The sequence below is a fragment of the Ovis aries genome, chromosome 9, assembly GCF_016772045.2.
Source record: "Ovis aries strain OAR_USU_Benz2616 breed Rambouillet chromosome 9, ARS-UI_Ramb_v3.0, whole genome shotgun sequence".
Taxonomy (NCBI): domain Eukaryota; kingdom Metazoa; phylum Chordata; class Mammalia; order Artiodactyla; family Bovidae; genus Ovis; species Ovis aries.
Genome location: NC_056062.1, coordinates 22,249,794 through 22,264,576, shown reverse-complemented (window position 1 = coordinate 22,264,576; position 14,783 = coordinate 22,249,794). Strand labels below are relative to the sequence as shown.

Below are 14,783 nucleotides of genomic sequence, written 5' to 3'. Positions count from 1 at the left end.
TTTGGAAGGAGGTAAGTAGGGGATGATGCAGAGAGTAATAGAAGATGAGATCAGAAAGGAAGTGGGGGGGGGGAGGGTACCGATTACATATATACTTTATAGGGTGAATTTGGTAGTCATGCATGCATGTACACACGCACACTCCAGAACAGTTCGGTTCGAAACTCTGGAATAATTCATTACAGTGTTCATTTTGACCTGGTGTCTTTGGGAAGGGGAGGAGAAATTTGACTTTTTCATTTCTTACTTAATAATGAATTTGCACACCCATTTCTGTTTGTGGCTGTTGGAACTTTTCCCCTTTGTTTTCAGTAATCTATACTCAGAACTTGAACTTTTAGATCAGTTTACAATATGATTAATTGCCGTACTTTGTGATTTTATTGTTTTTCAACAGGAGTGTGTTGCTGCTGTTCTGCTCTGCGTCCTCGCTACAAACGCCTGGTGGACAACATATTCCCGGAAGATCCAAAAGTAATTTGATCTACATCTACTGATCCTTCTCTTTGCTGACCCATCCTTCCCCCCTGCTGATCTCCCTAAGGTTTCCCTAATTTCATTTCTCTACTTTTACTCCCAAATCTCATCATGTACACTACTAATTTTATACTTCTCTTTTTTTTAACCTTTAAATGATCTGTGCTTGCTTGACTGGTTTTCAGATTCTTTTCTTAGGTTTGGCATATATTCAGAATGATGGACAGGTGATGTTCTTAGTGTGTATAGTTCCTAAATTTATGACCTAGTCTCAGATTATTTACAAAATGCCAAGAACACAGCTGTGAATACAGACATGGCCTTCTGCACTCACCAAGCTCGTAGACAAGTAAATTGGCAACTGCAGTATTTCGTGAAAGAATGCTGTGATAGAGAAGTGAAGTATAGCGTGCTGCTGGAGTAGGTGGGAATGGTACCTGATTTGGACTTGGAAGAAGGAATGCCTGAAGGAGTGAAATCCAGGCTAAGATCCAAAGAATAAATAGGGTTGGCCACACAGTTTTCAGAAGAGAATTGAGAAGTAAAAGGAGAATGTTCCAGGCAGAGTTTGTTCTCTTTTTACTTAAGTGCTTTTTAATTTTTCATAAAAATTACTTTTTTATGGAAGACTACAGGCTTCAAAGCAGCTGTGTTTGACTGATTTTATTTGACACTGTCTTAACTTTTCTGGAGAACTTCTCTGGTGGCGCAGACAGTAAAGTATCTGCCTACAATGTGGGAGACCCAGGTTCAGTCCCTGGGTTGGGAAGATCTGGAGAAGGAAATGGCAACCCACTCAGTATTTTTGCCTGGAAAATCCCATAGACGGAGGAGCCTCTTAGGCTACAGTCCATGGGGTTGCAAAGAGTCGGACGCGACTGAGCGACTTTGCTAACTTTTCTAAGACTCCTTTAGTCTAGTGTTAGATAGGAACAAAAAAATGTTACATGGGTTTGAGTTCCAGAGGTTGCTTTATTTTAAAAGGTAGCCAACTGTAGGAACTTATTGGTTATCTTAACAATTTATGAGCTATATCTTGTTTTTAATCAAATCTGATTTAAGGAACTGTATAAAGGCTAATCTGTTTAACTGAGGCTAACGGTAAAGCATATGCCTACAATGCGGGAGACCTGGGTTCGATCCCTGGGTCGGGAAGATCCTCTGGAGAAGGAAATGGCAACCCACTCCAGTTGGAAAATCCCATGGATGGAGGAGCGTGGTAGGCTACAGTCCATGGGGTCACAAAGAGTCAGACATGACTGAGCGACTTCACTTGAACTTGGACTTGGAATCAGTTAAATATATTGGCTGCCAGATATCCTGGATAATTCATAGCATATAAGTAACTCTAAGATACCGTACCTGCCTTAAGCTTTCCATCCACTGATACAAAGTGAAAGGATACTAAATGTTAAATCACAGTGCATAAATTAGAAAGTAAAATGTTAAGTAAAACAGGGGTAAAGTTTCTGCCTTTAAACCAGGAAGGTATCACTCACTCTGAGTTGGCAGTCTCTGCAAAGATTCACAGAAGAAATGAACTTGGAAAGATATACACCATCTGGAGAAGCAGAGACTAGTTTCTTTGTACCTAAGAGAAAAGGTGTGATAAAGTCAGAGATAACATTTGGGACCAGGACCTTCAAGTGGAGGTTCTTGTAACCTAATTGTAGTATAATGAGTGTTACTAGTGCACAATTACTGAATTCCTGATTGGAAATTTCAAAAATATCATTTAATAGACTGCATATTCAGATCATTTTTTTAAGGAATCTGAAACATGCCGCTAATGAAGATAAGGTGGAGGCAAGATTATGGAGGAATGTGAATAACAGAAAAGAAATCTCCTTATCTTACTGGCAGTGAGGGAGCTTTGAACACTTTTGATATGAGAGTGGTGACAGGTCAGTTGGAGAATGGTTACACAAAGAGTTTTTATTTGTGCCAGACATTTAGAAAAAATCTACTTGAGCAATCTGTAAAATAAGATGTAAGAAAAAGATTTGCATGAACCTTGCATACGTATGGCAACCATAAGCCCAGCTGACAACATTTCCTATCTTTAACTTATTAAACAAAAAAGTCTCCTGTGTCCAAAATGGACCCAGTAGCAGGTGCCCAGAGTGCATCTGTCTACCTGTCATAGTCCCTGCCTTCAAAGAGGGCTCTAATGAGGAGAGCAAATAACTGAACCTTTGCTGATAATTACTACAATATATTGTATAATTGAGATGGTTTTTGTTTTTAATATATAGAGGAAGGTGTTAGAATAATCCAGTGCTTGTGAAGGTGTATGCTTTCCTAAATAGGGCAGCGCTTTAACTTTTTGAAAGCTCTACGTATCCAGAATGGTGATTAGCACTAAAGAGACTGTATCCAGGCAGGCTCAGGGTAAATAGGGATTAATTTCCAATCCATAAGGGGGGATGAGAAGCAAGCAGCACTTAGAAATACAAACACTAAGCGTGGAAATACAGGCATAAGTAGGACCTATTTCACTTGTTGTTGTTTTTATTTTTAGGATGGCCTTGTTAAAGCTGATATGGAGAAATTGACATTTTATGCTGTATCTGCTCCAGAGAAACTGGATCGAATTGGTTCTTACCTGGCAGAAAGGTTGAGCAGGGATGTTGTCAGACATCGTACTGGGTAAGGAAACTAATGTGGTATCTTTGGAAAATTCTTCCTAGGCTAAATCATCCTATAAGTTATTTTGCCATCTAGGCAGGCAGAGATAATAGATGGAGAATAAAGCATTGTAGTATCATACGAGGATATGTATTATACCAAATAGATGCTGTAGCTTTTATTACTTTCCTCATAGTCAGGTTTAAGAATAAACTCATGTTAGTTAAAAGAGTTGTTTGTTTAAGCATCCGCTGATTTTTAAACTTCCTTAATGGGAATAGTAGAAATTGATTCCCTTAAAGGTCTGTCAGTGCAGTACTATACTTTAAAAATCAGTCTCAAAATTGAAAACTATCAGAAATTCTGTTAGCAAATTAATTTTTAGCACAGCTCCAGTTTTGCCTGTCAGAGGAGCAATAAAAGCTATGTTTAATCTTAGATATTATAATAGGTTCAGAATATGTAAATTCTGAACAGGCGTGCTGATGTGAACTGTGCGAGCTATACATCGACCTATAAATAAAGGACTACCATCTTAATCCATTTTCTGTGCTTGAACAGTAATTATTTTGCAATTTGGTATATAGATACTTTTATCATTTTGTGATCCTAGTTTCTTAGTGTATTCCATTTTCCAAATGATATACTGGCTTTCTCTACTTTCACACTGTTACCATTTAGAGCATTTGCTGCAAATGTGAGTCTTGATACAAATAGTTCTTATGGTCATTTTTTCAAGCAAAGTTATCTAAATTCTGAATTTTAACTTTTAGTACAAGCTTTAAAATCTGATGAATTGGAAGGTAAAATTTATACCTTTCCTTATAATATTGCTGATACTGTTTTATATACTCGTATTTATAAATACAAATAGATTGTGTTAGAAGTTTAAGCTCATTTCTTATAATAACTGTTTTGGGTCAGATGCAGAGAAATATGGTTAAAAATCTGGAAAATGGAGAAGATTTGTGTTTACAAAAACATTCACGGGAAGTGAATGTGGAAACAGCTCTGGGGGAGGTTTTGCTGAGGAGAAGAGAGTGGAGGAGTGCAGTCTGGTCTCTGCGTCCTCCCACCTGAGGGGCATTTTATGACCCCAGCATCCTTAGTGTTGTGAGAGGATTAGGCTCTCACTCAGATGCTGCTAAATTTGCCTTTCTCTGTTCTGTACATTTAAATAAATTTATTCTAATTATTCCTGTGAGTGTGCTGAGAAGAATCTGGAGAGCTAGAGATGCTTTGATGTTACTTTTCTCTTATGTTTAGGTATGTTTTAATTGCTATGGAGGCATTGGACCAACTTCTTATGGCCTGCCATTCTCAAAGCATCAAGCCATTTGTAGAAAGCTTTCTTCATATGGTAGCAAAACTGCTGGAATCAGGGGAACCAAAGCTTCAAGTTCTTGGAACAAATTCTGTAAGTAAGCGGTTCTATAAGAGCAACTACCATAACTTGGATTAAGTCTTCTTTGAGTGTCCTTATCTGGTAATGGCAGATGCTCTGGTCAGGGTATTTGGGCAACCAGGGCAGTTGTAGATGATTAGAACATTTTGTCTCAAAGTTTTATTGTTGCTCTGTGTGAAATCTAGGACATTACAAATCACAAGAAGTGGTAGAGACTCAGTTGGCCATAAGTGGAAGGGGTCCGTGTCCCCTCACAACCTCCCCCTACCCACTCCCCAGCCTTCTAACACTGCTTCTGAGCTGTTTCTGCTAACAACATTCATTTTCTTTTATCCGGAACTGTAGTTTATTAAACATGTGTGAGGTGGGGAAGGCATATTTAATAAAGAAAATAAAATACAATGATAACCTTTCTCCTCATCTTTAGTTTCATTGTATCACCTTCAGCCTCAGTCTCTAGTTCCATCTTCATCTCTGAGGAAGCTTTTGGGCATTCAACCAATCTACATGTTTCCATCCAGGTTTTTCTCAACAGAAGAGTCATCTGTTACCTGCTGTTGCTTGCAGACAGCTGTTTCATGGTTAGGAACTGTGCGTGCTGACTGGCAACACGGCTTCTAGGGTTCGACTGCCTTACTCTGAACTATGCCTACAGCACTTTCTGGCTGTGTATCTTGGGCAAGTTATTTAGCCACTCCTTGCCTTAGTTTTTCATCTGTGAAGCAAGGATAATTATAGTGCCAATTTTATAGGATCTTGTATGATGTGAGTTAATATCAAGTTCTTACAATAGTGTATGGCACTGTTATTATTGTTGGTAGTAATATGATATTTTCCTTTTTTTAACCTAGATTATGTAAATAAAATCCCCATTTGAAAACCCTGAGTATGATTTTGTCCGTTAGTTTCAGAGGGAAAATGTTGGATATTTCCACATATAGGTAGGTGGTGTGACAGGCCCCATCTCAGTCAGCATGGCCACTTTGCTTCTCCTGCTTCCTTTACAGTTAGGTGAGGAAAGTCTAGGGGAAATTTTTTTTTTAATTTATGGAAGTATAATTGATTTACAACATTGTGTTAATTTCTACTGTATAGCAAAGTGACTCAGTTTTATATATATATATATATATATATATATATAAAATGTATACTTTTTTCATTTTCTTCTCCGTTACAGTTTATCACAGGATACTGTACTGCTGTACAGTAGGACCTTGTCATTCATCCATCCTGTATATTTAGGGGAAATGTTTTAATGGCTGTGGGGCAAAGGAGTTATAGTGTGAGAAATCTCCAGAATTTTCTTTACTTGAAGTCAGCAACGCTGTTAGAATTCCTTTAATGACTCATTTGAGAAAAAGACAAACATCTCCAGTTACCTACTTTTGATTTGAGTGAATTGTATTAAGTGAAATGCTATATTATCTTGACCAACATTGTTTATATAGTATTTCCTGGAAGTCTGATTTTAATTTCTTTGGGGTGCTAAGTTCTCAAACATTGAAAATTGAATGTTAAAAAAATATTGTCAAACATGACCGATTCAGAACTTTTGTGTTTATTAGTAGTCTTTGTACTTTTTGTTTTTGGTTGTGCTGGGTCTTTGTTGCTGCATGTGGGCTTCCTCTGCTTGCCTTAAGTGGGGACTCTAGCTGCTGTGCAGGCCTCTCATTGCTGTGGCGTCTCACTGCGGGGCACAGGCTCTGGAGTGCACAGGCTCAGGAGTTGGGTGCACGGACTCAGTTGCCCTGTCACATGTGGAATCTTCCCAGACCAGGGATGGAACCCCCAGGTGTGGTATTTGTGGCCTTTTTCTAAATCATGAGTCATATGAAATTATTTAAAACAGATGACTTGGCTCTGGCTGAATTAATTTAAAATACTTTTAGTATCATACTTTTATTTTTTCAAGTTTATGCTTGCTTTCATTTTGTTCCCAGGACATCTTTAGGCTATTTTAGAAGCAGTAAGTCACCAAATAAGTGAGAAAGCAAATAAGAAAAAAAGGATGCCTATTAAGGGATCATATGGTTGGGTTTGTGACTCATGTAGGATATTTAAAATTTCCTAAACATACGCATATCTCTCTCTCTTTTTTAATCTTTTAAAAATAGGAAGAATAAATTTTACTGTATGAGTCTTTTTCTTCTCTACTGTGTTGGTGATGTTTTCTTCAGCTCAGGGCCCTTTTTCTTGTCCCATCTTGTTTGTATAAATATTCATTCATGTGTTATACAACAGCTGTCAAGATGTCCTACCTATGATTTAAGAAATAGAACTTCTGAAGGTTTGGAACTGTCTGTGGTTATCACGAAAACATTGCCAGCATCCGGGAAATGCAGAAGAGCTTCAAAGCAAGCACTCACTCACTCCAAAGAAACTGCGTCAGAAAGTTATAGTTAACACTCACAATGCTATATTCTTGATTTTGTGAAGTTTGTTATTAAAAAATTCCTTTCATATATATGTGACATTTATGATATTTCATATCTCATTTGCTTTTTATTTGGATATTTCTTGTCAATGTAACAAATAATGAATGAAAATAAATGTATTTTTTATACACTTTGAACAAGGTGATAATACACTTTACTGTTATTCTTTTTAGTTTGTCAAATTTGCAAATATTGAAGAAGACACACCGTCGTATCATAGACGTTACGACTTTTTTGTATCTCGCTTCAGTGCCATGTGTCACTCCTATCATAGTGATCCAGAAACACGAACTGAGTATGTATTGGTTTATAGTTTATAGTCATGGAGTAATTTATTGATGAATGCTGTGTTTATATCTTACATAATGATTCCCAAAGAAGATGGGAAATGTGTGCTTTATTCCTAAAGTCCAGCTTTTCATTGCCGTTAGAAGAACTGACTGAAGCAGCAGAGTTGAGGGTGGTCTCCTAACTGGATCAGAATAAAATGCAGTCTCCGCTGCAGCCCAGAAGGCCCCTTTAATGCCCCCTCATCGATGTTAGAGCCTGTCATCCTGTCATTTCTTCCCCCTTTCACGCTGATCCAGCGCCTAGGTCTCCTCGCTTGTGTGAGCACATCAGGGACACTTCTGCCCAGATCCTTTGGACTGAGTGGCCTCCTGGCTTAGAACAACTCCCCAGATACCTTCCTTATGGCTTCTTACCTCACCTTGTTCAGATTTCTGCTCAGGTGTCTTCTTACCATGAGAATCCTCCCTTGGCCACCTTTTATTTATTAAATATCAACGCTTCCATTCCACCCCCAGTCAAGCTTTATTTTCTTCTCATATCTCATTCCCTGGTGGCTCAGATGGTAAAGAAGACGCCTGCAGTGCAGGAGACCTGGGTCAATCCCTGGGCCAAGAAAATCCTCTGGAAAAGGAAATGGCTACCCACTCCAGGATTCTTTCCTGGAGAATCCATGGTTAGAGGAGCCTGGCATGCCATAGACCATGGGGTCACAAAGAGTTGGACACAACTGAGCAACTAACACTTTCTCTTTCACTTTTCATGGAATATGTTCATGGCTTTGTTTTATTATTAGAAATCCCTTTATTTTTAGCAATACACTGTCAAATAAAATTAGAGGTCATGGCCAGTAGGAAATGGGACTGATACTTTAAGATTTTCATAAAATATTTGACTTGGTACATACTAACTTTGTAGTAAACTTAGGCTTATCCCTTTGTGATTATAGAAGAATCTCTCAAGACTTTGTTCTAAGAGAACAGCATGAACAGATCCAGCTTCGTACGAGGCAGAATTTGTCTTGTCTCCATGTTAACTTCCTCACCTGTTCAGTGCCATATTACTGCCACAACCTATTCTCCACCCACTACTCCTGTAGGCGTGCGTTATTTCCCTGTGGGCTTGTGAAGCAGTGTCACCCACTTCCCCTCATCCTCCAGTCTCTAAACCTATTTTATAGCTTTTGGAAACAGTCCTGGATACGCTGAGTAAACTTCTAATGGTGAATATTTCAGGTAGTAGCTAAGTGAAAGTGAAGTCGCTCAGTCATATCCGACTCTTTGCGACCCCATGGACTGTAGCCTACCAGGCTCATCTGTCCATGGCATTTTCCAGGCAAGAATACTGGAGTGGGTTGCCATTTCCTTCTCCAGGGTATCTTCCCAACCCAGGGATTGAACCTGGGTCTCTTGCATTGTAGGCAGATGCTTTTACCATCTGAGCCACCAGGAAAGTCTGGCAGCTAAAAAGGAGGGTAAATAACAGTCACATTTGGTCAGAATGAAGGTGTTTCAGGGAAGGTGGGCTACCAGCTTAGCTCTGCTTGTGAGCTTGTTCTTTCCTCAGATTTTATATGCTGTTTTCTGGTTACTTTTCTTCCCATCCTTGGACCGATAGATTAGATTTTATTTTTAAAGAAGAATGAGGAAGAGCTGGAGGAACTTGAGGCCTTTGAATTGAGAAGGGAGGGGAGGGCAGCTTTCTCTCAAAATGTTACCTATCTACATACCGTAATGTGTCTGTGTCAGGACACACAGACGTGTAGTGTGTACGTGGCTTGGATCATCCGCATTCCATTTTGTTAGCTCACATGTCATCCCTCTAAAGGAACCAGCCTAGTCTTCCATCTAGGTGGACTCGGAGGGGAGAGGTTCTCAGGGAGAAGCCATGAAGGGGTAGGCTGAGGACACATTGAGGGTGTTCAGGACGGTAAAATCCTGTTCTCACTCAGCTGCCCAGACTTCTGGGCAAGAACTGGGAGAGAATCTGATCCTCATTAGTTTGAATTATCATCCTCTCAGAAAAATCTGATTCTTTTTTAAACTTTATTGAAGTATGGTTGATTTACAGTGTATTAATTTCTGCAGTATAGCACAGTGATTCAGCTACACATATATAATTTTTCATATTCCTTTCTGTGATGGTTTTATTACAGGATACTGAGTGTAGTTCCCTGTGCTGTATAGAAGGACCTTGTTTATTCATTCTGTGTATAATAGTTTGCATCTGCTAATCCCAGATTCGTGGTCCATTCTACCCCCATCCCTCTTGGCAGTCACACATTCTGTTCTTTCTATCTGTGAGTTTGTTTCTGTTTCATAGATGAGTTCATTTGTGTCATATTTTGGATTCCTCTCGTAAGTGATAACATGGTATTTGTCTTTCTCTTTCTGACTGACTTAGTATGATAATCTCTAGGTCCAGCCATGTTGCTGCAGATACTGTTATTTCATTCTTCTTTATGGCTGAGTAACATTCCATTGTGTGTATGTGTGTGTGTTTTATATATTTATGTATATATCTATCTTGCATCTTGTCAGTGAGCACCCAAACAGCATTCAGGCTGTTTCCATGGCTTGGCTATTGCACATTCTGCTGCAGTGAACATCAGGGTGCATGTCTCTTTTCAGATTGTATTTTTCTCTAGATATATGCTCAGAAGTAGGATTGCTGGATCATATGGCAACCCTGTTTTTAGTTTTTTGAGGAGCCTCCATAGAGTTTTCCATAGCTGCCACACCATTTACATTCCCACCAACAGTATTAGGAGGCCTCTCTTTCCTCCACACCCTCTCCAGCGTTTGTTATTTGTGTACTTTTTAATGATGGCCATTCTGGCCGGTGTGAGGTGGTATCTCGTAGTTTTGATTTGCGTTTCTCTAATAATTAGCGATAATGAGCATCTTGTCATGTGCTTGTCGACCATCTCTATGTCTTCTTTGGAGAAAAAGTTTATTTAGGCCTGCTCATCTGTTGATTGAGTTGTTTGTTTTTTCATTATTGAGTTGTATAAGCTGTTAGTAGATTTTGGAAATTAAGCCCTTGTCAGTTACATCGTTTGCAAATATTTCCTCCCAGTCTGTAGGTTGTCATTTTGTTTTATTTATGGTTTTCTTTGCTGTGCAAAAGCTTGCAAGTTTGATTAGGTCCCATTTGTTTATCTTTGCTTTTATTTCTATTGCCTTGGAAGACTGACCTGAGAAAACTATGGTATGCTTTATGTGAGAGAATATAGGAGAATCTATTTCTTTTGATTAGATTATTTTATTGAAAACTGACACATAGACTAACCCTATATTTTACAGTCCTTTTTAACTTTAAATGCTGATTACAAAAAGATATTAAAAGTCAGTTTCTTTTAGAACTGCCATATCTCTTTCCATCTTAGATTTTGGAGATTTTAATTTCTTACACTTCTTAAGTGTTATTTTTGTTTTATTGACTTGAGATAACAGTATTTATTTAACATCTATTCCCTTAACTAAGCTAACAAACTTATTTAAATAACTTTTTTCATGACTGAATTTTTTTTCTTTTTTTATAGAATCCGAATCGCTGGAATCAGAGGTATTCAAGGTGTGGTTCGTAAAACAGTAAATGATGAACTTCGGGCTACCATTTGGGAGCCTCAGCATATGGATAAAATTGTTCCATCCCTGCTGTTCAACATGCAAAAGATAGAAGAGGCTGACAGGTATTGAATAAAGATGGTAGGGTGGGGCTGTGTTATTTTATATGGGTGTATGTGTGCTTGCTTGTTTGGATAAGAATGTTTCATCTTTAGTATTATGTATATAGTAGTCTCCTAAACTTGAGTGAGTTTAAATATATGTCCTTTCTGAAAAAATTACCATCTTTAGTCACCACATTAGGCTGAGTAGACCACAGATTCTTACTCAGACACTTAAGGCTTTATTTCTTTTAGAATAAATTATCACTTGCTGCTTATTATTGGGCAGTCTAGATTGCAATTTGAATTAGTACCATTTAAGCTGCAAGCGTAAGAAATAGAGATTATAAACTGAACTTCTGTTATTTAGAGATCCAAGGTGCTTTTTCATAGGGAGTCAGGCAGCTACTATTTACTCTCTGCTTTTTCAATGTAAATACTAGACTATTTCTTATTTATTCTAAGATATTTTGGCATGGAATATTGTTTTGGGGCATATTCCGGCCCCCCCACTCCCCATACACCGGTAACCTGTTGCACTTAGGAGTCTGTGGTTATTCTCCTTTTTCAGATGCCATAGCATGCTTTCCTGGCAGATTTCTGTTGCCTTTTCACAGAGGTACTATACAACCAAGTTTTAGAAGCAGTGTTTTCCAGTTTGGCGTATTTCCTGATCTCCCTTTTCTTGTAGTTTAAAGAGGGAAAGTCTGAATCAAATTTAAAAGATAAAATTCTGTAGTTCTAAAAGTTTAACTTTGTTTGTAGTTTTGATGATTATGTGTGCAATGCCAAAGTAAACGTGGTGTAGAAGTGAAAAGATGAAATTGGTAACTCTAGGCACTTCATATGTTTATTGACATTTATAGCAATTACAGAAAATATTTACACTAGATTTCTTAAATGTGACTGTCTGGGGCTTTGGAAACCTAAAGTGTGAGACTTGATATATTTTAGCACTTTCTGTATTTTTCCTGGTTTTGGCATTATGGCTGAGGTTAGTTTTTCTGAAGGTACCTAGCTGGTTGAGAACTGATTGCCCATGATTATGGCTCTTGAGGAACGGGATTAAGTTAAAATGGCTGACAGATTTTAAGAAATTGTATTTTCTCATGGTTTTATCCCAGTGCCAGAGATATGCTTTCTTTGTTATTATTGTACATGAAATAAAGTGTTAAAATATGAACAAATTGTGTCTACTGAGGAGATTTACAGGTGTTCTAGTTAGCTTTTATTTACACTGGGTCATAATTTTCTACTTGATTTTATTTTTGCTCTCTTACAGTTAAACTGGGTGATCTTTGGGTACCTTTTTCTCACTGAGACTGTGCTCTAAATGTAGAGAAGTTGTAGGAACTTTACAGAATAGCAACTGTTGAGTATTTTGCCTTTGGAAAATATGTTCTATTAGTTAGAAACAAGTTAGTACAACTGAATTTAGTTCTCCCGTTTTGGAAGATTATATGATCAGCTTCAAGGTGTTGAATTCATGGAAGTAAATTTAAGCTCTAAAGTTACTTTAGGTAGAAGGAAAATGTCATGCTATAAATTCCGAGAAGTCAAATCTCTTCTGTTGAACTGTTAGAACTGGTGTCAGAAGTCTTGCATTGCTTTGTTTGTCTTCATTTCTCTTTTTTTCCCAGTCGCATAGGCCCTCCTCCTTCTCCTTCAGCAGCAGACAAAGAAGAGAATCCTGCTGTGCTGGCTGAAAACTGCTTCAGAGAACTGCTGGGCCGGGCGAGCTTTGGGAATATGAATAACGCTGTGAGACCAGTTTTTGCGTAAGTCACTGGCGTTTTCCCGGTTGCATCTGACTGTGCTGTATGCATTCTGTTTGAGTTTATTTGAAATGCTCTTCCTTGTATGAGAGAGTTACTCATGGAGCCAGTGTAGAGGTGTGGGAAGAGTACGGGATTGAGTCAGACAGTGTCCCTTTGAGCACTGGTTCAACCACTTGCCCGCTTTTCCCTCTGAAGTAGGAAATGCAGTCATGCTCTTGGTGTCATGTGCGTTGTTTCGCTGGGATTTCTGTTCACACCTTGGAATGCATATGCCCACTAAAACATTAAAGCAGAGTATCCAAGTGTGATGTATCTTATTTTATTAACTTCTGGTCAGTTCCTCATATTTGGCTTCTCTTCCTTTGCTTTCTTTTTGTGTGACTGGGCTGCCTTAGATTACATTCTCTTCTCTGAGTAAACTTTATTGTATACTGAGTGACTGATCACAGGAACATTAAATATCTTGTTGGTACTTACATGCTGCCCTCCAAGCAAAATACATTTATAAGCTTTGAGTTTCTCCACATAGACATGGAGGCTCTTGTCAAGCCTCTTAACTCAGTTGTCACATATAGACCTGTATAATATTCTGTGTAATTTCTGGATATTTTTGTTAGTCTTTGTTTTAATCATTTGCTTTGTTCTTCCCCTTCCTGATTCCGTCTTTATAGCATGTTTAAAGTAGTCTAAATGTAATATCTAGAAGTCTTTTTTTTTTTTTTTTTTTTTTTAGGAAAAATATTTTGGTGCAAAGTTTATCTTTAGTTACAAGAGTCTATAAACCACAAATTAAGAGTCAGAGAGTTCTTATATTTTCAAAGAGATTCCCCCTTACTGCTACCACCACCAAAAAATTATGTTTACTATTTAAAGATTCTCTGGGCTTATGAAAATGCTGCTGAAAGCTAATCAAATTATGTCAGATGTAACTAAGGGCAGATTTATTTTTTAATGTCTAGACCTGCTGATTTAATATCAGAGTTCTAGTTTTTATCTTGTGCTTGTGCTTAGTCGTTCAGTTGTGTCTGACCCTTTGCTACCCCATGGACTGTAGCCCACCAGGCTCCTCTGTCCATGGGGATTCTCCAGGCAAGAATCCTGAAGTGGGTTGCCATGCCCTTCTCCACGTTTTTATCTTAATCCTGTTATTAACTAAGAGGTAGTCTATAATGCCGTAAAAATCTAGAGAGCTGTTGGTAGAAGAAAGATGTTACCATGTTAATCATAATGGATTGCTTGAGTAACTCGAAAATGGGCTGTATTTTTCTCTATGTATAACTTAATGGATTTACATCCTGATCATGTGTTAGTTAATCTAATTAAATGTTAAATAGTTAATTACATATTGGCTAGTTAATTAGTTATTTAAATGTTAAATGCCCTCTGCAAATAAGATACCAGGCATTTAGGGAGAATATAGTCATAAATGAAAGTCCTTAAAAACTTGGTCTAGTCCCTTAAAAACTTGAGAGATCATTGACATTCATTGTGGCCTTTTACCTTGTGTGTTCTGTGAATTTGGATTTTGAGCCCGTATTCATTGTCACTTTCCTTGTGGATATGAGGCTTGGGTTAATGATGTGCAGTCCATAAAAGGCTTTATTTTGCTTCTGCTGAAGACATGGGTGCAGTGTTATCCAGGAACCACTTTGAACTACAACCTTAGGTTCCGTTTTTTTCAACCACACAGATACTTAGGAATTCTGTCAAACTACTCTCTGGGTGCCGAGAAGGACTTTCCAGAGAGACTTTGTCTTTTTGTGGTTCCTCTCAGAGTCAAGACCAACACAGACAGCTTCTACATGAAACATTTCCACATGTTCACTGAAGGTGTCTTGGATTGATTTAATGGTCTTGGATTGATAAATGTATTTCTGATCTGATAGCCATCTTTCCCAGGTGGACCCTAAGCTTTGTCTCCAGTTTTCTGTTTATCCCATTAAACCACTAGCTGTCAACTACTGGAGATCTGAAGATGTACCTAAGATAGCTGCTGGCTTCCGGGTATACTTCTTCAGATTCCACCTTGTTGTGGAGTCTAGACTGAGGGACTTTTCTTACTTGCCAGCTCATGTAGGTGTTAAAAATCACACATATATAGT

The 14,783-nt window shown here is 38.1% G+C and overlaps 1 protein-coding gene across 2 annotated transcripts in view; it reads left to right on the top strand.

Moving 5' to 3' along the window:
• Positions 1–14,783, top strand: part of EFR3A (EFR3 homolog A) — an 80,621-nt gene that overhangs the window by 26,290 nt on the left and 39,548 nt on the right. The window contains exons 2-7 of one of the 2 annotated variants that reach the window (XM_027972892.3): positions 398–474; positions 2,999–3,126; positions 4,372–4,522; positions 7,119–7,240; positions 10,778–10,927; positions 12,544–12,681. In XM_027972892.3, the coding sequence (XP_027828693.2) occupies positions 398–474; positions 2,999–3,126; positions 4,372–4,522; positions 7,119–7,240; positions 10,778–10,927; positions 12,544–12,681 (766 nt within the window). Of the gene's footprint in view, positions 1–397; positions 475–2,998; positions 3,127–4,371; positions 4,523–7,118; positions 7,241–10,777; positions 10,928–12,543; positions 12,682–14,783 lie in introns of those variants that run through there. The other variant, XR_009594933.1, reaches the window with a different exon arrangement.